General features: G+C 47.4%; 1 protein-coding gene across 1 annotated transcript in view; it reads left to right on the forward strand.

Moving 5' to 3' along the window:
- The window catches only part of SPON1 (spondin 1), a 243,708-nt gene that overhangs the window by 3,864 nt on the left and 212,641 nt on the right, over nucleotides 1–27,203 (forward strand). Inside the window, exon 2 of the mRNA XM_083164316.1 lies at nucleotides 26,189–26,295. Coding sequence (XP_083020442.1) covers nucleotides 26,189–26,295 — 107 coding nt within the window. The remainder of the gene's footprint in view (nucleotides 1–26,188; nucleotides 26,296–27,203) is intronic.

Below are 27,203 nucleotides of genomic sequence, written 5' to 3' on the forward strand. Positions count from 1 at the left end.
TCGTAGCTCACTCTGGGTAAGATTATGCTTCGGGAAGCATCGGGACACCATCCCATCAGAAGAACATCATTTGTATGTGACTTTTAAATAGTTATAGTTCTAATGCATATACCAACCTCCATGCATGATGTAACTTTATGTACACCTCTGTTCCTTTATATATGCAACTGATCTACATTGTTCCTATACACTGTACCAAAGGTATATATTTCTCCAGATATGTAATAACTTTTTTCCCTAATTTGACATATGTTTAAGTTGCTAAGCCGGCTCGACGCAAAAGCTTAGAAAGCTAGTCTGCTACCTTGTGATTGCCCCTGTATTTCTGCATGTGTGATTGCCTCTGTGTTTCTGTATGTGTAAAAGAGATGCAGTTTCACTCGCTGTCAGCAGATGGAAATGTTATTTATATATAAATATAAATAACCAGATAACCTCCTATCCTGCCTCCGTTCCTACTTATCCTATTGTTTTTCGTTCGTCCACCCACCTCCTTTTGGTATGTTAACTCTTATGAGTAGGGCCCTCCTTCCTCACGTACTCACCCTACCTCTTTACCTCACCTGTCCTCCTGTCCTGTTCTTCCCCTTCCTCTACTTCATCTTCAGTCTCCTCGACAATTTCCACACCTACTTTAGAACTGATGCTGATTTTAGTTCTACCAGCTATACCCCTATTGTGTAAGGCAGTGGTGTAAGTTTGTCCCAGTTTCCCGGAGGCAAGATGAATATTGGTGCCCCCCCCCCACACACACACACAATGTTATTCAAAATATATATAGTCTGTTATAAAATATATATTATATACTGCATATATAGAGAGAGAGAGAGAGAGAAAACATATATATTTCAGAACCACAGAAGCGATTTTGATGGCTCTCAATTAATGGATTCAAGCTGGCAGTGGTGGAGAGGTGCCCCCTTGAGAGCAGGAGCCCGGCGGCAGATGAATCCATTGCCTCCCAGAGTTCTGCCTCTGGTGTAAGGGGCATTATGTGTGTCATGTATGAATGCAATAATAATGTACGACATATGTGTAACAGGCATTATGTGTGTCATGTGTATAAGGGCATTAATAATGTGCAACATATGTGTAAGGGGCATTATGTGTGTCATGTTTATAAGGGCATTAATAATGTGCAACATATGTGTAATGGGTGTATGTGTGTCATTATGTGTATGAAGGGCATTAATAAAGGTTGGCATAATGTGTAAGGGGCATTATGGTTATAAGGACATTAATAATGGGGCAGTACGGATGGTGTCATGGTTAGCATTACTGCCTCACAGCACTGAAGTCATGGGTTCGATTCCCACCATGTGTTATATATACGGGGCAGTACGGACGGTGTAATGGTTACATTACTGCTTTACAGCACTGAGGTCATGGGTTCTATCCCCACCATGTGTTATATATACGGGGCAGTACGGATGGTGTAATGGTTACATTACTGCCTCACAGCACTGAGGTCATGGGTTCTATCCCCACCATGTGTTATATATACGGGGCAGTACGGACGGTGTAATGGTTAGCATTACTGCCTCACAGCGCTGCGGTCATGGGTTCTATCCCCACCATGTGTTATATATACAGGGCAGTACAGACAGTGTAATGGTTATAGCATTACTGCCTCACAGCGCTGAGGTCATGGGTTCTATCCCCACCTTGTGTTATATATACGGGGCAGAATGGATGGGGTAATGGTTAGCATTACTGCCTCACAGCACTGAGGTCATGGGTTCGATCCTCACCATGGCTCTAACTGTCCGGAGTTTGTATATTCTCCCCGTACTTGCATGGGTTTCCTCCTGGTACTCTGGTTTCCTCCCACAATCCAAAAATATACTGGTAGGCTAATTGGCTCCCAACAAATTAACCTTAGAATGTATGTGTGTGCGTGTATATGTGGTAGGGAATATAGATTGTAAGCTCCACTGGGGCAGGGACTGATGTGAATTTTCAAATATTCTCTGTAAAGTGCTGTAGAATATGTGTGCGCTATATAAGAAACTGTTAATAAATAATAATAAATAATGTGTGTCATGTGTAAGGGGCATTACTGTGTTGTATTATCAGGGGTGCTGAGAGAAAGGGGTGGGGGTACAAACTACCCAGGCCAAAGTCTGATGGAAGGGCCCAGTGGGGACCCCGGGACCCCTCCCCTTAATTGACAGCAGCAGCTGCAGCTCTTCTCCTCTGCCCAGCACACACTGCTTTGTGCTGGATTGCAGTGTGGCCATAAAGGTGCTTAAAATACAATATTTTCTCAGGATTTTTTTCTAAGGGTATAATGTGAATAATGTGAGGAGTAATGTATATAAGGTACTGTGTGATGTAACGTGAATAAGGGACACCATCGCATTATATAATGTGAATAAAGTTGCACTACTGTGTGGCATAATTTGAATTGGGGGTACTATTGTGTGGCCATGCCCCTTACCCAGAGCCGAATTTCCCATGAGGCACGTGCCTAGGGGCGGCACATGGATGCCTGTGATGGTACTGTCAGCCCAAAATGTACCAATAACTGCAAAATATCCACTGTACTGTACTATTTTCCATCTTAAATATAGTGTAAATGGATAGGAAATGCATATACTGCCCCTGTAAACTGTCCTACTTAGTAAATATGTATTCATAATAAAAGAACAGTTAGTGCCTTTTTTTAAAATAAATCTATTACACTGGCTATTAACAAATGAGGGCTTATAAGTAATCAATAAAAATAATACAATTAGACAGGGGGTGGGGGGGCGGCGTTATTGTTGTGCCTAGGGGTGCCGTCATCCCTAAATCCACCCCTGCCCTTACCAGCAAGAACACACCCCTGTTTGGGCTGCGCACCGAATGTGTGCATTGTTTCTATTTAAAATATTGCGGGTAGGGGCACCAAAATGATGACTGCTATGATGAGGGTTGATGGTGCTGGCTTTCCCAGCAGGGAAGCAGGGTCATAGGCGGAACTAGTGGCAGTACTAGTGGGCACCAGCCAAAATCTTGCCTAGGGCGTCATTTAGGCTAGGGCCTGCTCTGTAAATAACATTTCCATTTCTGTGACTAAATTTTTTTAAATAAACGTATTCCCACCGATACACATCTCACTGGTTTACATTTACGCCCACAAATTTTTCAGCACCAGTGCCGAATCCAGAGGGGGGAGGGGGGGGGGGAGGGGGGGGGGGGCGCAGTCCAAAATTTAAATAGGAGAGCAACACCAACTGCAGATGAGTCAGTTTGCAATGGCAGTTAGTGGCAGTTGCTGCTTCTCCCCTATTTGAATTTTGAACTGTGCCGCAACTCCTCCTCTGAAACAGTGTCCCCCCCCTCCACACACACCTTTGCATTTATCCTTTAAATCTGGACTTGTCTTGTGGACAAGTGGGAACCACTGACATAACCTCCTTGGAATCTTGGACACTCTCCAACATGACCTTTTCCACATATTTTCAGACTTCGATTCGCCCTCCTGAGCATGGTTGGGCATAGCCAGTGGTAAAGTGGGCAGATGAGGGGCTTTGTGCTGTAAAAACCGGCACTTTATTGCAGGTGCGGGTCTACGATGACGCCAATCCATGTGAATCGCTTTATCAGGGCCCCCCCTTTGCCCGTCCACTTGTGCTCTGTGAGTAGACAGCTGAGTGGGGTGCGAGAGGCTTGCCCAACTTTTTTTCTTTTGGGGGGGGGGGGGGGGGGGGGGGCAGGAGGGCCACGCGGTTTTAATTGGTACAAAATGCTCTGCTCATGAGCTACCCTCTCAATTCACGATTGCCGTTTTCATTGTTAAGAAAGGAGTTTTTTAGTGACTGCAACCATAAATTAAGAGGGGTGCCCGCTGCAGTATGGAAGGGTCAGGAAGGGTCTGATTTTATACTACAAAAGTTCTTGTAAAGACAGAAATATTGTTGATACATTTTCCATATACTTTTTATATTGGGCATCATAAGGAACTTTCTATTAATCATAGGTTGCAAAGTCTACCCGAGGCCAGAGGCAGAAACTATCATTCAGTATCAGCCCCTCTAGAGTCCGCATCAGATATATTACATTCTGTGCAGCTCCCTATAGCAGGAGAGATGGGGAACAGTAATACAGTATACTGGGTTGTTTTTTTTAAAACTATAGAGCCAAGATACAGATTTACCGTTTCAGATGGAGAATGAGATGATGTGACCGGCTCGTCTCTCTGCCTGCGGAGGTGGGCGTGCATAAAAATGTGCATTTTGTGAATATATGCATCTGTAAGCATATTGTTACATAGGGTCAACATTCTCACATTATGCGGATCTGTCTATGCCGGGTTTTTAGGATTAATCATTGTAAAAGTAGGAATTGGGCACTAGAAGCTTTGGATTTAAGGATGGGGTATATACTGCATACATCCCAGCATGACCCAATCAAGGAGAGACAACATCCTCAATTCCAGGACGTCCCTCCTAAATTATGATCGTTTTCTCCTCTGTTGAACTAGTTAATTAATAATACAGGTGTTTCAGCATTGGAGATGGCAATTGTAAATTTGGGATGTAGGTGGAACCCGACCAGTAAAGATATTGGAGATTAGTAAACTGATGCCTGAATCCTGCTGACACCACTGAGAATCCCAAAAGCCAGAATCTGGAACATAAGTATGCCTGGGAGGGTTAGGCTGGGGTTAAAGTGTGTGGGGGGGAATGGAGCTTCACTGAGTTCCAACGCCTGTAATGGTAGGGGGAACATGACTTAGCATGACTTATATTTGCGGGCTTCTGACCAAAGACTGGGATGTCAGCCGGTCGGCCCCTGCACACATCGGAACACTCGCATTTCCATGGGGATACCGCCACCACACACCTCCAGACCACACCACTCCATGCGAAAGGCTCGGTGACTATGCACTCACTAGACAAACATCGGTCCCCCATGGGAGCACGTGGGGCACCAATTTAATCAGAATCAAAGCCATACTGTGGATATTTTGTGTAAGTGATACTACTGCTGTGGGCATTGTGTGTACAAGCGGAAATACTACTGTGGGTATTATGTGTAAGGGGCTCTACAACTGTGAACATTGGGGGTTATTCTGATTCACTCGGAAAGGCACAATCACTCTCTAATGGACAAAACCATGTGCACTGCAGGTGGAGAGAGAGTTAGATTTGGGTGTTTTATTGTTTCTGTGCAGGGTAAATACTGGCTGCTTTATTTTTAAACTGCAATATAGATATCAGTTTGCAGTACATCCCCCACCCAAATCTTACTCTCTCTGCACCTGTTACATAAGCCCCACCTGCAGTGCACATGGTTTTGTCCATTAGATAGTGATTGTGCCTTTCCGAGTGAATCAGAATAAACCCCATTGTGTATAAGCGACACTACTGTGTTGCATATATGTATAAGGAGTGCTATTGTGTAGTGTAACTTGAATAATGGGCACTACTTTGTGCCATAATATTAATAAGGGGCACTACTATGTGGTGTAATATGAACCAGGGGCACTACATGGATTATTATGTGATGTGCTGCTATGTAGTAGTAGTAGTAGTACGTTTATTTATAGGGCGCCGCAAAGTGTCCGCAGCGCCGTACATAGCAAACAAAAAAAAAAAAAATGACGAGGTAACGTACAGGGTGTGTTGAAAAATACAGTATAAATGGGGGTATAGCTGGTAGAACTAAAGTCAGCATCAGTTCAGAAGTAGGTGTCAAAATTGTCAAGGAGACTAAAGATGAAGTAGAGGAAGGGAAGAACAGGACAGGAGCACAGGTGAGGTAAAGAGGTAGGGTGAGTACGTGAGGAAGGAGGGCCCTACTCATAAGAGTTAACATACTAAAAATAGGTGGGTGGACGAACGAAAAACAATAGGATAAGTAGGAACGGAGGGGAACGGAGGCAGGATAAGAGGATCAAAAGAGGTTAGGAGGAGGGATAGGCTAGTCGAAAAAAGTGGGTTTTGAGGGAGCGCTTGAAGGAGGTAAGGGAATCAGAAAGCCTGATGGGTGGCGGGAGGTTGTTCCAGTGCAGGGGGGCAGCGCGAGAGAAGTCTTGGACACGGGAGTGGGAGGAGGTGATTAGGTGAGAGGTCAGTCGGCGGTCAGCGATGGAGCGAAGAGGACGGGAGGGAGTGTGGATAGAGATCAGTGAAGAGAGGTAAGGAGCGGTGGAGGAGGAGAGAGCTTTGTAGGTGGTGGTGAGGAGTTTAAAGAGAACTCGGAAAGGAATGGGGAGCCAGTGAAGAGATAGACAGAGGGGGGAGGCGGAGGTAGAGCGGCGGGAGAGGAAGATGAGCCTAGCAGCAGCGTTAAGAATGGATTGGAGAGGTGCGAGGCGGGTGAGAGGTAGCCCGGAGAGAAGGATGTTGCAGTAGTCAAGGCGGGAGATGACAAGAGAGTGAATGAGAATTTTGGTCGCGTCAGTGGAGAGGAATGGTCTGATGCGTGAGATGTTGCGTAGGTGAAAGCGGCAAGACTGTGAGAGAGCACGAATGTGGGGGGTGAAAGAGAGGGAGGAGTCAATGATGACACCGAGGCAGCGCGTTTGGTCGGTGGAGGTGATCTCGGTTTCACCAATACTGATGGAGATAGTGGGAGAAGAGGGGATGTTCGGGGGATGGAAGATTAGAAGTTCAGTTTTAGCCATGTTTAGCTTCAGGAAGCGTTGGGTCATCCAGGCTGAGATGGCTATGTGGCATAATTTGTATTGGGGGTACTATTATGTGACCATGTCCCTTCCTTGTGAGGCCACTGTCCCTTTATAAAGTATACTAGGTAGGGCACAAATGCATAGATTGCAGGGAATGCAAAATACCCTGGCACTGTCCCGGGCTCTGCCTAATATAATGCGGAGAGGAGGTACGTGGCAGGAGAAGTGAGTTCCACCACCTCCCCAGGACCACGTTAAGCCCTGAGTTTAGGGTTAGGCTGTGAGTATGGAGGGTAGGGGGAAGGGTAATGGGAAAGGTTAGCTTACCTTCTAAAAAGTGTCAGTATTCTGACTGCTGGGATCCTGACTGCTGGGATGGGTAAGGATTTCGTGACATGGACCCAAAATTATACCCCATTCACACCTGCCTTTTTTCCCATGTTGGCCCTGGGAACATCCGGGTGTAGTGCTGGTGTGAATGGGCCCTGGCATACAACCCTACTAGCTACCAGGGTTGCTCCCTGGATCTTCTCGGCACATGGTGCTGTGTGAATGGGTAACCCGGTCGAGCGTTCCAAGTCCTGTTCAAAGTATGTAAAAGGCAGCACTGTCAGCTCCAAGCGCTGCCTCCTACCCGCCCCTCGACGATGTGCCGTCGATCTGCCCTGCCCCCGTTATTGCCACACGGGGACCTTGCAGACTGCAAATGGACCTGTATACTAATCCTGGGAGTGACCTCGGCATTTGTGGTGTGAATGGGGTAATAATGTACCATATCCCCTTGCATGCTTTGGACCAAGTGCTTCGCTGTGTACTCCACTCTTTACCATTCCAAATTGGAGTCCACGTGAATAGTAAAGTATAACAACATGCAAAATATATATATATATATATATATATATATAAAAACAATTTTATTTGTCAAACATTTTACAACACCGACCTTTTGACCATGTCAACCTATCGTCAATTTTGTCACTGTCTACGTATCATACCGATAAACCATTAAGGGGGAATGTTGGGAGATGTGCTTTAAATATGTCAAATGCTCCTCATATGACTCCCAAGTACAAACACTGTGGACTCAGCAGAAATAAACTAGAAGTGAACATTTTAAGTGTTAACATTTTAGCACGCACTCCTAGCAAGACTGTGCACGGTATGCTGTGATATGTAGTTCACCAGCAGCTGGAGGGAGGATGTTCAGGGCCGGTGCAAGGCATCTCAGCGCCCCAGGCGGGGGCAGAGGGGCCGCTCACCCGCTCAAGGGGGGTGAGATGCCATGCACGGGGGCAGGGCCGGATTAACAATGGGCCTGATGGAGCTACAGCTCCAGGCCCATTCTCCAAATAGGCCCATTTTGTAGCTGAGGGCCAGGGCTTTCCAACAAGCCCAGCCCCGTGTCGGTAGCCTCCGGGGAACCGGAGATACCACCAGGCAAACCTGGAACGTTTTCCCCATAGGATAACATGGGACCCGCTAATTCCGACCTCCACCCGGTTCCATCGGCTGCCAGTTCCCCTCCGGCATCACAGAAGCTTGAGGTTGATCTCAGTCGAACCCAAATCGCTGGGCCTTCAATCTGATACCTGGTCCATACGGGTTCATTGGTTCTAGAGATATTGCGGGTAAACCAATTTTTTTTTTCATTTCTGAAATGTAATTTCATGGCTGTTCATGTTGTTTGACAGATTTCTCTGGAACCAAATGGCCCAGTTTCACGGGACCAAAATCATTTGAAGCCTACATATAAATGGGTCAGTAGGTTCCGAAGATATAGCTGGTTGTTTAAAGGGGGGCGGGGGTGGTTTTCTCTCCCCCTCACACCAGAAAATGCAGGGACATTTTCTGGTGTGAAAGGGGTATTATTTCAAATAGCCGGGACATGCAGTGCTCTGAATACAGCCAGGCAGCCCCTGCTCTCTGTAATTTCTGCCCGGTGGCGGCTGTCCCCCAGTTACCACAAGCATGTATCCCCCCTTGACAATGAGCATGTAATCCCACATGGCAATGAGCATGGAACCCCTAGCAATGAGCATGGAACCCCTGGCAATGAACATGTTGGTAAGCAACACTTATGTAGCATCATTTTTAATAGGCATTATGGTGTTTGGCATAATACGTAATGGAGACTATGGTGTGTGGTTTAATATGTAATGGGCATTATGGTGTAAATCTTTAATGCGTGCCTTTGGCGCGCAATGCCCCTGTTTATGAAGCATATTGTGAATTTTGGCTCAATACGTGTGGCATTATGTAAATTTTGGCTCATTCCATTTGGCATCATGTGTAAGGGGCAAGTATAATGGGGTCTAGTATTTTGTTGCATAATGTGTAGAAGTAGTATATGGTGTGGTACACTACACTGAAGGACATGTCCCCTTTTGAGTGGCCACACCCCCTTTTCTGGAGCGTGCAATCGGCGCACGCGCAACTACATCCTTCACTTTTGTTGCCAGGGTGTCCCTGTGTACTTCACATGCCATGGCCTATTTGTAATCCCATTCCCGCCCTCTCTCTGCTCTCCTCTCTCTCGCCACTTTCTTAGCATGTGCACTTGCACCCCCTCCCAAACCCTCTCCTATCATGGTGCCCCCCCCCCCCCTGACATTTTCTCCTGGATCCACCCCTGCCCAGAGCCACCTTAGCACTGAGTAAGTTTCAGCTTACCCGGTGCTGCGCGCAGATCGAGGGTCGAATTAATTTACATCTCTTTATACAACTGTGATTGCAGCATCTGAATTAGCCCAAACGTCTGTTGCTCCTCCCTTGCTGTAGTAGTGGGAGTTGGGACGCAGCTTCCGCTGGGTGCACAGTATAAAGATTGGACAGATTTTACACAATTATTTTGTAGACAGGCTAAAACATCAGTTGCAGATAATGATGTATAATGTCAGAAAGCCTCATACTGTATACTAGGTGATTAGAGAGAATTATGTTATGGCTGCGTGCATAGGTGGCGGGCTGTGTGCATAGGTGGCGGGCTGTGTGCATAGGTGGCGGGCTGTGTGCATAGGTGGCGGGCTGTGTGCATAGGTGGCGGGCTGTGTGCATAGGTGGCGGGCTGTGTGCATAGGTGGCGGGCTGTGTGCATAGGTGGCGGGCTGTGTGCATAGGTGGCGGGCTGTGTGCATAGGTGGCGGGCTGTGTGCATAGGTGGCGGGCTGCGTGCATAGGTGGCGGGCTGCGTGCATAGGTGGCGGGCTGTGTGCATAGGTGGCGGGCTGTGTGCATAGGTGGCGGGCTGTGTGCATAGGTGGCGGGCTGTGTGCATAGGTGGCGGGCTGCGTGCATAGGTGGCGGGCTGCGTGCATAGGTGGCGGGCTGCGTGCATAGGTGGCGGGCTGCGTGCATAGGTGGCGGGCTGCGTGCATAGGTGGCGGGCTGCGTGCATAGGTGGCGGGCTGTGTGCATAGGTGGCGGGCTGTGTGCATAGGTGGCGGGCTGCGTGCATAGGTGGCGGGCTGAGTGCATAGGTGGCGGGCTGCGTGCATAGGTGGCGGGCTGCGTGCATAGGTGGCGGGCTGCGTGCATAGGTGGCGGGCTGCGTGCATAGGTGGCGGGCTGTGTGCATAGGTGGCGGGCTGTGTGCATAGGTGGCGGGCTGTGTGCATAGGTGGCGGGCTGGGTGCATAGGTGGCGGGCTGCGTGCATAGGTGGCGGGCTGCGTGCATAGGTGGCGGGCTGCGTGCATAGGTGGCGGGCTGCGTGCATAGGTGGCGGGCTGCATGCATAGGTGGCGGGCTGCGTGCATAGGTGGCGTGCTGCGTGCATAGGTGGCGGGCTGCGTGCATAGGTGGCGGGCTGCGTGCATAGGTGGCGGGCTGTGTGCATAGGTGGCGGGCTGCGTGCATAGGTGGCGGGCTGCGTGCATAGGTGGCGGGCTGTGTGCATAGGTGGCGGGCTGCGTGCATAGGTGGCGGGCTGCGTGCATAGGTGGCGGGCTGCGTGCATAGGTGGCGGGCTGCGTGCATAGGTGGCGGGCTGCGTGCATAGGTGGCGGGCTGCGTGCATAGGTGGCGGGCTGCGTGCATAGGTGGCGGGCTGCGTGCATAGGTGGCGGGCTGCGTGCATAGGTGGCGGGCTGCGTGCATAGGTGGCGGGCTGCGTGCATAGGTGGCGGGCTGCGTGCATAGGTGGCGGGCTGCGTGCATAGGTGGCGGGCTGTGTGCATAGGTGGCGGGCTGTGTGCATAGGTGGCGGGCTGTGTGCATAGGTGGCGGGCTGTGTGCATAGGTGGCGGGCTGCGTGCATAGGTGGCGGGCTGCGTGCATAGGTGGCGGGCTGTGTGCATAGGTGGCGGGCTGCGTGCATAGGTGGCATGTAGGTGTGTGTGGCTTAGGTGTAGGGTGGGTGTGGCTGTGGGAGAGGTGTGTGTAAGTGTGCTGCAGGTGGGGGTGGGGGGTGGGGTGGGAGCTGTGATGTTGGGGGGTGCAGGAGGTTGGCTGTGGGTGGTGGAGCTGTGGGTGGGGTAGGGGCGGGTGGGAGGGTAGTGTGGGTGCTGGAGGGGCAAGTGCAGCAGGTTGTGGAGGTTTGTGTGTGGGGATACTGTGGTAGGGGAGTGGCGGGTGCAGGATGGCAGCGAGTGGTGGAGGTGCGGGTGGGTGGATGGCAGAGCTGTTTGCTCACGTACACACAATAGTGCCAGCAAAGCACTTACTACATTGTGCAGTGACTTTCAGCAGCCAGGCACTAAATGCAACAGGTGTTAGTGCCTGTGGCCGGGCCCCATTTCCTGCTCTTGGGCCCTGCGGGAGCCATGTTACAACCTTTACGAACTCTTTCTTGGGCAGCATGCAGGGGTGCGGGACGGGGTCCCAACAATCAGCATCCCAACAGGAATTCACCCTATTCTATTCTCCCGAGGGAGAATAGAATAGGGGGCTCCCACAGCGTGGCGAGCGCAGCGAGCCCGCAAGGGGCTTTGTTGCGCTGGCCACGCTGTCTGGGTCCGGCCAGTCGGGATCCCGACATCGGGATAATGACTGTTGGGATCCCGACTGTCGGACCCCTATACCACACCCGCGTGCCAGAAGCGACCCAGGGGAACCCCTCATATGACACCCCCTTCCCTGGCACAGACAGGCCTCTTCAGTAACATGCACACTCAGGTCACCCCCAGTCTGTGAGCAGGGCAATGGGGGCCTTGGGATCAGTGTAGGCAGGGATCAGTTCCCTGTATAATTAACTGCACAAGTTACATCTGCCCCACCTGCAGTGCACATGGTTTTGTCCATTTGAGAAGGAATTTGCCTCTAAGAGTGAACCAGAAAAAGGCCCAAAATGCTCTGCTCCTGGACTTACTTGCCAGTGGCAGTTGCAAAGGTGGGATTGCACCAATGACCAAAGTTCAAATATGGGACCCGTTTAGGTTGGCAGTTGGTGGGGCTCCCCTATCTGAATTTTGGACTGTTCTGCAGCCCTGAAACTCTGTAACTGCCACTGGCATGGAAGTCCAGGAACAGAGCATCTTGACCCTCCTGGAATGGGTCATGTTGGGAGGTATGCATTAGCATATGTGAACGTCCAATGTTTCATGGGCGTTCCCATGCTAATGCAGCCGCAACGGACATGTGGGGGGTGGGTGGCAGACATCACTGGATGTCAGCTGCCCATGCACTTTTCCCTGAGTGTCGACGCATATATAAGGTTGCTCAAAGCAACCTTACATATGCGTGCACCTTCCACATCTTTCGATGGTCGGTGACCAATGATAGATGTGGAAGGGTCCCAGTGGCATGTGAATGGATGTTTACACGAAACATCAATTTGCATGCTGTACGAAGGAACGCGCCTTGCGATTGGTGGGCCGGCGTACCAACATTCGCAATGGCGGCATCTGGTTGACTCGCAAGGATGCGAATTCGCATCTGAGAATAAACCCCTATGTGTGTCTGTCTATAGGCTCGGCTGAAGGACTATAGTGGATATCAGCCAGTATAACTAGATTGTGATCAGTTCCATGGTAAGTTACATCCACAGTGCAATAATGACGGTTGGGAAAATCTCTGCTAAAACTGTTCCCAACTATGTGCTAATATTTACATAGCCCCCTTTGCTCAGCGAGGGTCAGCGTTGTTTTCTTGGCTAGTTAAACATCTGGTGTTCGCATCCTTCCCCCGTGCGGCAGGTGTCCCGGTTGTACAACACTAGAATTGGCGAGAGAAGGACCCACACAAAACAATTTGCAATGTTTTTTCAATCTTATTAAATAACGCTCCGGAAAGCCGAGTCCTCTTAGCGCTACAAAGGATTCGCGAAGAGAATTCATTATACATAAGGGCGGCATTTCTTCCATTCACACGTGAAATATTCGGCCATATGCAAATCAAGACAAACCTCAAATCCAAAGTGAATACATCTCTCTCCACTGTGACCCGTGTAATCTAAGTGCTATAGAATGTATTCTGTGAAGGCCTACAAAAAAAATGCAAATGTTTGATTAGAACGAGTAATATTCTTGTCAAGCACGTTTACGGTTCTCATGGATATTTCATGGTATGGGAATTGATATGTCTGAAACCGTTCTAACGTTTGTTTTGTTTGAAGTTGCATGTTACTTTGTTGTCTGTTTTACTGCTGATTTGTAATTAGCTGTTTTTTGTCTGAGCATCTCATAGTTATTATACCCATAAGCTGGCAGATGTGGCTTGTCAGCCATATTTGTCTTCACGGGAAAGCAAGTGACATTCCACCCAAAATGTTAGCTTGACATTGTAGAGATGCATTGCTGTCATTTATCATGCACAGACTGTATTTATCAAGGGGCCCAGAGCATGTATGGTCAAATGGTTAGCCACGCCTCTGTGTTTGCTAACCACACCCCCTCTGGAGGCTGGCCACACCCTTGAGCCTGTGCCTGTACCACTTTGTTCCCAGCTGGGATCTTTATGCCGCCGTTTGACACTCCTTATAGCAGGCATGTCCAACGTTGGCCCTCCAGATGTTGTGAAACTACACATCCCAGCATGCTTTGCAATAGTTTTAGCATTCTCTAATAGCAAAACTGTGGCAAAGCATGCTGGGATGTGTAGTTTCACAACATCTGGAGGGCCAAAGTTGGACATGCCTGCCTTATAGTATTCCTGAATCCTGATTGGATAACGATTACAAATAAGGCTACATTCCACTGCAACTATGTTACGTCCATTTACCTACAAACCTTTTGGCTTCTGAAAGTGGGGACTGTTCTGTGAAAGTATATTCCCCATCCCATCTATTCATACTTTGGAAGACAGTCTCCCCCTCTGCACCAGTTGGAATGATTGTCTTAACTTCTTCTTCCAAACTCTTTTTAGGGATTGCAAATGCATACCTCCCAACACTGGTGGCAGTGGAGGAAAGATAAACAAAATTAGGGGGCGTGGTCTCAGGCCAGGAGGCATGGCCTATGCACGCCCCATGTTCACCGCTGTTGGGGACATGGGCAGCGCTGTGGGAGCTGCTGGCCATGTCCAATCCCCTTTCTGCAGTGAATAGACACTATGCACAAGAGCTATCCTTTGAGTTAATAATCGTATAAGTTAGTGCATATGTGATTATTATGAATGCGGTAACAGGCGATGTGGGGCGGCGGATGTTAGAGTACCCCACCCCTTATCCCTTCCCATTTCACTTCCCAATGTAGTGTTCATTCTAGCACCCTGTATCTTAAAAAATCTGTGCAGTGCCCCTTTCCTGTCAGGAGTGTTGTGCTCTGCTGTGGTGCTTCTGGTCTAGAGATACAGACTATCCTGTGCTAGAAGCATCATAGCAACAGAGCGACATCAGGAAGGAAAGTAGGACCCCCACAAAATAGCAGCTGCATTGGGAGGCCTTAAAAGTATAACTAGACTAAATTCCATTGCTGCCCCCTACAGGTGGCCTCGGTGACGGATCTTTGTTTTGAACCCTTTGAGTGCCAAGTGAATTTGTCAAAATAGGTGTGAAAATTGCCAAGCAAACATTTTTATTCATCATAATGACCTGTAATGTATACCTTATGTAGGAAATATAATCTTTTTTACATGTCATTTGTTATTTGAATTTATATAACAAATGTGAGCGACGCTGGCATTTTTTGCGTATATTTTCCGCAGCGCTCAGAGATGTTGGCACTTAAAGGGTTAAGATAAAAAAAATAAAATTTACTATCTCATGAAATAATCGAATAAATAAATATTCAGCCAATGTACATATTTACATCTTTCATTACATGCATTATAGAGAGGATACAAGCATTTAATACCCCTTTCACACCGCACCTTGGACCCGGGTAATTGCCGGGTTATTGACGTGGGAAAGGACCAAAGCTTATAACCCAGATCAACCAACCCAGGATTTCGACCCAGGTTACAAGAAGGGATAAATCCTCAAATGCGGGGATTCATGCGGGGGAGGGGGGCATTCGGTCGGGTGACAGGCCGGCGGCGTTTAACTGTTCGCTATGCTACGAACAAACGCTGCCTATCGAACAGGTCTGAATCAGGCCCTTTGTGTCAAGGAGTAATTTGGTCATTCGAGTGGCCTCTAGTGGTCACTGGTGGTATTTCAACTCAAAAAGGTGAGGAGTAGTTAGGCTATATATATATATATATAATGGTTTTATGACTGCTATCATCTTCTCATTTACAACCTGCTATAAGAGATAGGTGTGCCCTTTTTATATGTTATTAGCAGCTTCTGGTCTATATAAGCGCGGCCTGTGTATGCACTGTGCACTCTGCCATGCTCAGCCTTAGCCGCCCCCCATTGATAAGCCTGTTACCCCCACAACCCCTAACAATACCCGAAGGCATGGGACAGTACAATGCACAGAGGTCACAGGCGGACCGGAGCACCCGGCTTCCCTGCCAAGCAGCCTGCTCTCTATTCTACAGGAATACGTTTTATGGGTCTCTTTGATTAATCCCTAAAATGGCCCGTCACATTAAGATGGGAGTTTTAGAGCTCTCTTAAAAATCCATTTAATTTGTGTGCAACAGCATGGTGAAGAATAACAATGTATCCCAACTATATAATTCAGCCATTACTTTATGGACTCATTCCCTTACATTAACACATGCAGGCGCTGACCACCCATTGTCTCCGTGACCACCCAGCTAAACTCCCTGACTCTCTTTTAAGTTTTAACTCTTCAGGCACACAGTATCTTATGGCTGGCCAAATTCAGGACCTGCCACACTGCAGCCGCGGCAGACCCGATCACAGCTACTATTCGGGTGAGAGTAATCCCGGTTAGAGGGGTTGTGGTGTAGTGTAACGATCCCCATTGTCATCACTTTAAGGCAATGGGGATCATGGCACTAGGACTAAGGACCAGATGCACTAAGCTTCAAAAGTGATAAAATGGAGAGTGATAAACAGACAGCCAATCAGATCCTGCCTGACATTTTTCAAACACAGCCAGTGAAAAACAGCCTGCCAATCAGCTCCTACCTGTGACATGGCAGGTAGGAGCTGATTGGCTGGCTGTTTATCACTCTCCATTTTATCCCTTTTGAAGCTTAGTGCATCTTACCCCCACCCCATCTCCAGCACTCCTTGAATAGCTGTGCAGCCCCCAGCTTCTTCCCTGCATAAAGGAGCAGGGAGTCATCAGTGCAGTTGCCATCGATGGCGATAATGCAACCAGCCATTGATATTAATAAACTATGTGATGGATGACCATCAATAGTTTTACCTATCGATGGTCATCCATTTTCTTTGACTGGCCCATGGGCCAGTTAGAATGTGGGGGTGGGGCTTCAGGGGCGGGGCTTCAGTTTTGCTGTGTCATTGATGGAGGAAAACCATCTGGTTCTCCTCCATTGATGCAAAAGTATTTCACATCGGCCATATACGATGGATGATTTCAAATAATCGATGTTCGATAACCATCCCTACTCAGAAGATTCCGTGAGCATACACAGAGTGTTCAGACCATTATTCCCCTGCTCTGCAGATCAGCAATGATTTCCGGTTCCTCTCAACTGCCCATCCACCTGCGGGACACTGACACCCCCTGGAGGGGCCGCGGGACAGTCTCTAATTAGTAGGACTATCGCGCTGTAATTGGGACAGTTGGGGGGTATCCTTTAGGGCTAGATACAGTATATAAACCTCATTTATTATGTGGATGCTATCAATTGACAGTTACAGTAGAATTTAAATGGTTGCTATGGGCAACTTCTCCGCCTTTCCCCTCTTTAGAAGGTTTGATACATTCTCCTCTTTAACTTTGACAGTGCGGCATTAACAGACACATCCTCAGTGGATTTGTTCTGTCTATATGTTATTTATCTAGATTGTCATCATGTTCCTGTCTATAGAAGGACATGTGTTCAGATCATTATTTCCCGATAGATGCTTTTTCAGGCGGTTAAGAGCAAACAATTCAATGCCAGTGATTTATTGTGATAAAATCCCTGGGCGGGTAAACAGATTGACAAATGCCCAGCACATGGCAGCTGGAGGTCGTTTGTATCAGAGAGGATAAGTAATTCCCAATTAAAGTTAAATTAGTTGGAAATGTAGGAAAACACACAGTGCAGAGACCCAAAGAAAGACGGGGACGATTTTAATGGGACACGTCAATCAATCCAAGCAAGGTTGTGCAGTGCGTACAGTACTTACAGGTGGAGTCACATCGCATTTGTCTGCAAAGAACGGTAAGTAATCTGTTCCGTGCTACCGTGAGCATAAAGGAAATGCTCCCAAATACTTAGTGTTCGGAATATGTGCCCGGGGACTAGTGCATGGGAGGATTTGGAATTTAAAGTGACCCTAGAAAAAATTTCCAAGCGGCCAGGAGTTGATCAGACATCATGCTGGATACTGAGATCAGCATAAATGCATTAGTTATTTCCAATATATTATTTATAGCGTTCTGTACTGTATCTGGCAAAATTCCCATTGTAGGGGAAAACAGATGGACGGTACTGTAATACTGAAGCGAGCTCCCCCTGATCCGAGGTCTTGATCCAAACCCAGTGTCTGATTAACCAATTAACTGGCTAGGTGACAGCCTAGGGCGCCAGGACTAGACGGGGCACCTTGCAGGTGACAGCCGAGGAATAAAATCAAGGGCTAATTTATTTTGTGTTTGTTAGCTATCATCCGTTCCGCTGTACCATGGTGGGTGAAGTTATTAAGGTGAATGCCAGGTGGCTGTGCCAATGTAACTTACTAAATTACTTTATGTACCTTGTGCTACAGCGCCAGCCGGTCATTCTATATGCAAAGTCTCCGTGACATGCCCTCATTACATGCACGTGGGCAGTATGAATGGCGAGTGCCTGAGCGACCAAGCCCGTGTGTTTAACAGCATTGCCAATCCCGGGACATTTATTGCAATCCCGGAAACCGGAATTGAGAAATGTTCAATCCTGGGATTCTCAGGATTCCGGGATTGACATCCCTAATAAAAAAAAAAAAAAAACTGCCTTGTTCCCCCCCACATTGACCACCCAGGTAATTTACTTACATGGGCAGGAGGCTGGGAGCAAGGCAACCAGCGGCGGTGCAGAAGTGCCCGGTGCCTCTAGGAGAGACCGGGTGGGTGGCAGCAGCCGAGTGGGTGGAGCTGCCGGGAACGGGCCTGACCTTTGACCAGAGCCACGTGTCGGGGACAGGAACAGGTGGGCAGCGTCTGAGCGGGTGCTCGGGTGCTGCCCAGCATTAGACTGTGCATGCTGTTACTTAGATTGAAAGCCCCGCAATTTTGGAGCCAAATCACAGGATCCTGCCAATCCCCATCCCGGGATTGGCCACCCAAAGTACAAGGGGTGGTTCATGTGTATTGGCCTAGGGCACCTGGAACCTTTTATCAGGCCCATTTATTCATAGTTAAAGCAGGAATGTTAGGAGTTAATAACTGTATTTGTAAACAGAACTTACTATATATTCAAAAGTTGTCCACCAGGATTGCCAATGAATTCATTCTTGTTATGCCTTACTAGTTTTAAGTTTTCTGTCCATAATCTGAGAAAGCAATAAAACAGCTTTTCTACTAAAATGATTATTTTTCATCGCTCGCGTACGTTAGTAAATGACACATATACAAAGTCACGCGTTTCGATTTTCCAAACAGTGATTACAATATTCATTAGTCTCTGCCTTGATGAGCTCTCTTTGTTTTATTGCGCATCCAGCGGTAGATAAGGAACGCAGCGTAAGCCGCACATGCTGTGCCCATATCCTAAGTACATTACTTTCTTCCAAAGCCGTATAAACTGCATGAATCTTCCGGTTACAGATACGCTGCTGTTTACACTTCAGACGACGGCTAAGGATGAATAACAATATTATTACAATCTATGACAAAGCAATCCCGAGTTCTGCAGGAATGCATAATTGCCTGCGTGAGGACTGTATCTCAGAAACCAGACAGACGTTCCCAAACGTTCTCAATACTTAATACTCGAAATACGAAATAATCCTTTCTCACATATGGACAGTGACGAGGACAATTAAAGTTTCAAAAGAGTCATATAAAGAGTAGAAGAGCTTAAAGTATTTGTTGTGAGAGGGAGAATTAACTTTGCAAAGATTTCACACTGTCCTGCTGTATATGGAGCGTTTGTCAGACTGGGGAATGAATAGCGCACCAGGGAAAACCCATAGAAGGGTCCTGTGAAGTTGAATGGGGAAAGGGGTGTGGCCTGCTGCCAGAGTAGGCGTGGTCAGCAATGAGAGGGGATGTAGTCAGCAACCAGAGTGGGGTGGTCAGACATTAGGGGGTACTGTATTGGGGGGGGGGGGGGGGGGTGTATCCTATAAGCAGCAGTAATTGCATGTATTTAGATACTTCTGGTTTGCATCCATATACTGTACAAAAAGGGCCACATAACACAATTGAGCAAAGGTAATAAATGCATAGATGCTGGTAAATGGGGTATGGGTAAAAACTGGGGTATGGGACCGGACATGACCCCGGAACGCCGGATATCTGTCATTCTGGAGCTTGTAGTGTCTGGTCTGGTGGGGAGGGAGGGGTGCATTGCCGAATGTGTCCTGTCCGATGGGGCTGCTGTTGACAGCTGTCACCAGGGAGAGGAGGAGGGGGAGAATAAAGCCTCCCTGCATGGTCTGGGGATGTATTAAAAACCGGAACAGTCCAGACCACACAGGGATGCTGTAATCTACCCTTCCCCAAGTCCTTGGTGAAAGCTAAGCTATTACAGGCACCCCCTTCCCCCCCCCCCCCCCCCCCCGGACCGGACATCAAACTCTGCATTCCGGAGTTTGTAGTGTCCGGTCCGGTGTTCCGGGGGCTTGTCCGGGTCCGGTTTTTACTTAGTTCCTGGTAATTGTTGCATTTTGCAGGACGGTGTAAGGATGGGATAATAAGAATCCCCTTACCACACCCTTCTCTTCTGCCTCTATGTTAAAGGCAGGCAAGTATGATGGCAGTTTGGGTTCAGCGTACACCTTTCTCGGTAATCTTCTTGAATTCCTGTGTCATTCTGGACCATGATATGGGGCGAAGACAACGCAGCACATATAATTACCACTATTAAAAACAGCAGAAACAACAACTTAGAAAAACAAGACGAGAACAATAAAAAAAATAAAGCCACAACCCAAGCACAATACACAATCAGCACACACTGAAAACAAAAATAACTGCAGCAGTAACAAAACATAATAACAAATAAACATAAACAAAATAATAATAATAAAATGTGTATGCCAGGAACCACAGAATGACAATTACGCGTCCACTCATCAGCTCATTGGCTCCTGTCCATGTTTTGTTCATCGATGGCATTTCCTAGCCATCTGGAAGCGCCATAATCCATTGCGGTTGATATTACTTTGTGTACACATAACATTAAATAATCCACAGTAGAAGCCAATATGCTGGATCACCCGTTACTGTTTAACAGGAATGAATGTTTATTTAAGCAGCGAGTAACGGTTCTGTTGGACGTTTTACTGTAAGTGCAAATGAGGCTGTTGCTGGCAAACTGTTGCTCGGGAAGTCGAGGTGCTTAGGTCACCTTATAATATAATGTATGTCTCACAATTTAGGCCTTTTTCATCCGATTCCGATGCATCGGACGGAGAAATCGGAGGAAAAGTGTAAAAATCGCATGCACTTGCCATCCGGTCCACTGCCTTGTGCGCATTGGCTTGGAGACGTAAATCGCAAGTGCTGCAGTTAGGATTTCTAGGATCCCGAAGCCCTTGCGGGGATCACATACTATACTTTGGGGTATATTCAATGAATGTCGAATCCACTCCTAAATTCTTTTGACGGAATGGATCCGGCATCCATTATTCAATGCAAAGGCCAGATCCGGATGTTGGATTTGGCCGCTGCCATGATGGTCACCCGGCCAGTGCGCGGGGACGGGGGAGCGCAGTGGCGGGAGGCGGCAGGGACGACTGGGAGGCAGTGGGAGCCGAGACAAGGCGAGGTGAGCTGCTCTCACCAGGCCTGGCGGCAGGATAGGTGAGTGCAATGCAGGCGGAGGGGGCGGGGTACGGAAGGCGCCGGAGGATACGGGAGGCAGCGGACAGGAGGACGGCACCATGTAAGATGCTGCTGCTCTCCCGGCGCTGTCCTCCCTGCCTCAGTCTGACATCTTTTTATGACGGATTGAAATTGACGGAAACACGTTTTCGGCAAAAGCAGATGTATTTGTGGCTATTCTGCCAATCCACCTGGTTTTCGGCAGGTCGTAACACTTGGACCTGCCGGAAAAAACCCCCAGCTAGCATTGAATAGATCGGAACTCCTTCCGATCTATTAATGCTGAAAACTGCCGTCTTTTCAGCAACACTGCAGTTTCAACATCAATTGATAATACCCCATGGTATGCAAAAGTACCGCATACAGGGGGGATTCTGGTTGGTTTTAAAAAGCAAACTCCTTATTTTATGGACAAAACAACGCTGCACTGCAGGTGGGGCAGATGTAACATGTGCAGAGAGTTAGATTTGGGTGAGTTATTTTGTTTATGTGCAGAGTAAATACTGGCTGCTTTATTCTTATACTGCACATGGTTTTGCCCTGTGTGTATGGACCTTTAGTCTTCACATGTAATGTTGCTATGGGCAACCAATCAGAATCTACTTATTTACAGGATCTGATTGGTTGCCTATAGCAACATCAGATGTGAAGTAGAATACACATCTTAGTGAATTTCCCCCTTTGTCTCCTGCTTTTTTTGTTCTCTTATTTCCAGTTTGTTGTTTGGGATGTTTGATCTTTCTCTGCCTTCCTCAGTGCGTCTGCATCCTCCAGACACCTGACAGTCGTCATTACTTTCTATGTGGTGTCCGTCACCTCTCTGGTCTCAGTAGTTATTTGTCCAGTAGCTATTAAATTGCAAAAAAAAAAACATTACTAATAGATAACCATGCCTTCCCGCATGGCCCATATTATTTCTGTGTAGGGTAAATACTGTCTGCTTCTATATGCAACCACACATATGTTAAACAGCTTTATTCTTTAGCCCTGTACACATGCATCGATTTTTCCAGATTTTCGATTAGAATTTGCTTATAGAAGCAATATCGAATCGAATCCTAAACAAAATCGAATGGTTTTTGTGTCACTTGCGATCTACATTCGATGCGATGCGCGCTCCCGTTTTCACAAAGTCAAACAGAAAAATCTACTGTGCAGCCAAGGAAATATCAAATTCGATCTAGTAAATCGAATGTTTACAATGTACCATGAATGTATATGAATTCGATATCTAATGCAAAAGTACAGATCTAATGCCAGATCCAATAGAAAATCGAATCTAACATCGAATCAAAAGCAAATCCGATATGTGTGTACAGGGCTTTTCACTGCAATTTAGATTTCAGATTGAGCACACCCCACCCAAATCTAACTCTCTGCACATGTTACATCCGCCCCACGTGCAGTGCTACAAGATTTTGCCCATTTTCATGCTTTTTTGCGTTGCTAACAAAGATGAATCAGGCCCTACAGTATGTTCCCTATAAAACAAGCAATTCAGAAGGAGAAGAAAAAGGTTAATATAATGTGGGCTCCACCCAAAATGGTTCAGGACTTTTCCTAGAAATTAGATTTTTAACATGATCATTTCCAGATGCTCCCGCTACAAGTAACAGTTCTGTCTTTGGCCTTTGTACAGCTCCAGCAGTTTTACTGAACTTTGTGAATCATTCCAAGATCTCCTGTATCTGGTTGTGATTGTTTATTTGGATGACATCTAATTCTTGTCTACCAGCTTGTAAAATGGACAAAACTCAGAACAAAGACAAAACAATTACAGAAGGAGAGTTTGATTCTCAATCGCACGCAAAGCAATGCCCATAGTCACGTAGATTGTTTTTGACTGCACATTCCCCTTGAAGGCACATGCATTACCCTGAGTGCACACACAGAGGCGCTGTTGCGTATGACTCAGCTGGGATCATCATTGAGCGGTAACAATAAATGAGCGGTAACAATAAATGACATGCAAGGGGAAAGTCAAAACTATAATTTGCATATTATCGCCACCCGCAACTCCCACATCCACATCTGAATTGGGAACACCGGCTATATGCAGAGGGGTAACTATTGCTGCTGCAAGCGGCCTATCTGATCATGGTTATCAGCATGTGCAGTGTCGCCCTGTTTGGTCTTTCGGTTCTCAGGTCCCTAAAAATGATGGTATGGAGCAGGTGCAAAGCTAGTAATGGCCATTGTTCCCTTTGCCATAAATGGTTGCCATAGATGGCAATAGTGCAACTGGCCATCGATAATGTAACACTATGCAGTGGATGACTATCAATGTTTTTACATATCAATGGTCATCCATTGTCTTTGACTGATTGTCATGTGTTCCAATCAAAACATGAGGTGGGGCTTCACAGGTGTCAGGGGCGGAGCTATGCTCAGTGTTCCAGCCCCTTGGGGGAAAAAACAAAACTATTTGTTTAATTTTGACATCGATGGTGGGAAACCATCTGGTTCTCCTTTATAGATGCCACACTTGGAGGAGCCGCACCGACAGGGTCTGTGGGGCGCCCAGCAGAATGAATACAGTCCAAGGACTCAGGAGCCCCGGGCAGGCAAGGTGCTCGGTGGCTCTCACAGTACAGTGACAGTCTATTGCCTTGGCTGGCTTCCGGGATCCCTGCAGCTGCTAGTACGTGTAGCTTCAGTGCCTTCGTCCTTCCGGCAACAGCAGGGCCATTTGAAATGCGGCGCTGGCTCGTGAGTCCAATCAGAGCTTGCGGCCCTGCAGCTGCTCTGATTGGCTGCCGGGCCGCAAGCTCTGATTGGCAAAGGAATGACGCGATTGTGCCATTTTAGCTCCGCCCCCTCCTCTGAGACCCACGGATTGCGGCATTTACATGCCGCGATTCGGTGGGTTCAGGGGGGTCCCCCAGATTCCGGGAGGGTTGCCCACCCTTCCGGGGGGCCGGGAGGGGGACCCGATTTTCGGGAGACTCCCGGGAATTCCGGGAGGGTCGGCAACCCTGAGGTAGCTAGGGTAGGGCTGGGCTTTGGGTGTGTGAGGCAGGAAGCAGGGCTGAGGTATGGGTGTATGATAGAGGGTGCAAGGCTGGGGTATGGGTGTGTGAGGCTGGGTGCACCGCATGTAACCCCTGGTAACTGCATGTAACCCATGGCAATGAGCAAGTAGGGAAGATTATGTTAATTACATTTTGTATTCTCTTTATTATTGTTTTTTGGGAGGGGGGGGGGAGGGGTGCGCCAAAGACTTTTTTTGGCTTGGGGGCGTGGGAGCAAAATTTCAAGTTACGCCACTGTGCTTGATGTCCTCCTGGGAACACAGGTGGGTCGACGCCTGCTCTGGGCAGTGGGTGGCGCTGACCTGTTCGCAAGGCGGAAAGTAAATGCAGCCCAGCAAACAGGTCTGAATTGAATTAAAAGGTTTAAAGCAGTTTTTCACAAAATAGTTTACATCTAGTTTTGTCAGTGGTCATAAAGACTGGACTGGCATACAGACTGGCATACAGACTGGCATACACAGGGGCGGATTGGCCACAGACCTTACAGGGCAGATTCCCGGTAGGCCCACACTCCTGTGAGGCCACCTGTCATCCCTTCCCAGAGTAGTGGCCCAATCCCCTTCCTTTCTCCCACACACGCAACCTTTGCCGGATCACAGAGTAACCGATGCTGCAAATACTTCTGTTGGGGGCACAGCAATATCCATTGTGAGGACTGTAAAAAGAGTGGGTGCTATCTATGGGTGTAACAATTTCTGGGGTGTTACTGGTCTCCACTTGGGGAGTGATGGAAATATTTGTGATATTCAGTGGATTATGGTAATGAGTTGTTTGCCTGCTTGATGGAGGTTTTGGGGTCTGTGTTCATTCTCAGTGGGGGGAGGTGCGATATTATTTGAAATATGGAGGTTTGCAGTTTGTCACCGCAGCTTCAAGTTCAGGGGCCACTAGAATGCCAAGCAAACTGAAACCAATGGCTTCCACCCAGGTCTAGTGATATATTAATCCTGCTTAATTTGGTTTTGGTTCCACCTACATTTGATTTGGTGCCACCAGTGTGAGGCCACACCTAGACATTTTTCGAGGGCCACTTTCCGTTCCCAGTCCGCCCCTGGGCATACAGTATACTATGTAGGTATAAATCTATAATAGCGGAACACTAGTATCAGTAAGTTCCATCCTTGCCATAATAAACCTCTTACACCTGTCCCTGTTCGGTGACAAACATTAAGTCCAATGTTCTTTCCAAAATGCCAAGTGTGTCGGTGTCAATCAGTTGCTATAGCGACGGACGTGAACACATTAGCTCCTTTCTGTTGTGTAGTTGTACAAATAAGGGTTATTTGTGGTGTGTACTCTACATACAGCTATCCTGTATAATAACTGGTATTATTGGGCTTTAGGGGGTGATGGCAGAATGTTGACATTGTGAATGTCAACAGTTGACATTTCGAATGTTTACCATTACATTTCACTTTAAGCTGATCTCTAAACATTACCCTAATCCAAATCAGACCCTAGTCCTAACCCTAATCATAACCTCACCCTAACTCTGATTGCAGCATTACCCTTATAACATACTGTATGTCAACATTGTGCCGTCAACATTTAAAATCTCGACATCATTATGTCAGTGCCAACATGGAGAATGTCAAGAATTGACATTCTTGACATGTCAACATTCAGCGCATGTCAACATTTTGCTGTCGCCATCTGACTACATATCGTTTTTACGGGTCTCGACAAAGCCTCTAATGGGACAGTACTGCTCTCCTCTCCACTACTAGGGCAAATTTGGAGACTGTCCTGCTGTCACTTCCATAGGTGGCAATTCCCACGGGCTTGCAGTTGGGGGGAGCAGGAGATTACCGCTGCTCTACTCTGCACCTTTACCCAAGGCCCGCCCACTCTTCCCTTATGCCCGCCTCATTTTTCTGCCGGCCGCACCTTCTGCGTGACAGCTCCCGATTTGGGAATTGTTAAAGTTGGGAGCTATGTGTAGTGGCGAGACCACTGTCTGAATCATGCAAGCTGAATGAGGAGAGATCGCACCTCTGGGTCCTTGGTCACTAAAACTGTAGATTGTATCTTATAATAATGTATCAATATGGCTGGAATTGTTACATAGTGTTCGCTCACTCTTTTCTCTTTGTGTTGCAGTTACACTCTCTGCTGCCAGTCCGGCCTACTTCAGAGGATTCACACTAATTGCGCTGAAGGAGGGAAAAGAAGGAGAAAAAGAAGAGGACCATGCCGGGTCTTTCCAGGTGAGATAGCCTGCTGGTCTAGAATGTCAATAGACAGTCAATGCTCGTTCTGATTTGCATCAATCATCACCTACGCAGAAGATGCACATTTCTTGTGAGGTTTTCTTTTTGATGAAAGACTGTAAGATTATTTTCTATGTAGCAGCGTCTACTATTACCAGTTGTGGCAGAGACAGCAAATCTCCACATGAGAGGGATCGTGTTTGATACAATCGCACTAGACTGTGTATGGTTAATAGTCACAATGACATGAAGGCCCCTTGTTTGTTGGGGTCTGGTATAGGGTACAGACAGTCGGGATCCCGACAGTCATTAGCCCGACGTCGGGATCCCGACTGCCCAGACACAGACAGCATGGTGAGCGCAATAAAGCCCCTTGCGGGCTCGCTGCGGACGCCACCTATTCTTTTCTCCTTCTATGGGGTCATGGACCCCCACGAGGGAGAATAGTGGGTGGCTATTGGGCACCCGTCTGTCGGAGTTTTGACAGTCGGGATCCCGATGTCAGGTAAATGTCAGGACCGCGTCCAGCACCCGTTTTTTGATAGTAGAGACCATAAAGGCAGAGTGGATTCAGGGGTGTGCTACCACTGGCAAATTACAAATTGTATCAAAGAGAAGCAAAATAAAGATTTGTCATGGTGTGGTGCACTAAAAGAAAAACACTGTCATAAAATATAACTTTTAATAATGTATTTAAAGGGAGCAAAATATTAAAAGAGAACACATAATAAACAAACAAGTGAAAAATAATGCGTGTTTAAAACCCACGTGCATTGTGCGCCGCGTGTGCTATAAATTAATTCTTCTTTAATTAATTATATTCAGCACTCTATAGCTGTGTACAAATATCGAATACAATCCAGTAAATCGAAGGTGTCCACTGTGAAATTGATATCGAATCAAAT

Source organism: Crinia signifera, chromosome 11, assembly GCF_055691185.1.
Source record: "Crinia signifera chromosome 11, ASM5569118v1, whole genome shotgun sequence".
NCBI classification, from domain to species: domain Eukaryota; kingdom Metazoa; phylum Chordata; class Amphibia; order Anura; family Myobatrachidae; genus Crinia; species Crinia signifera.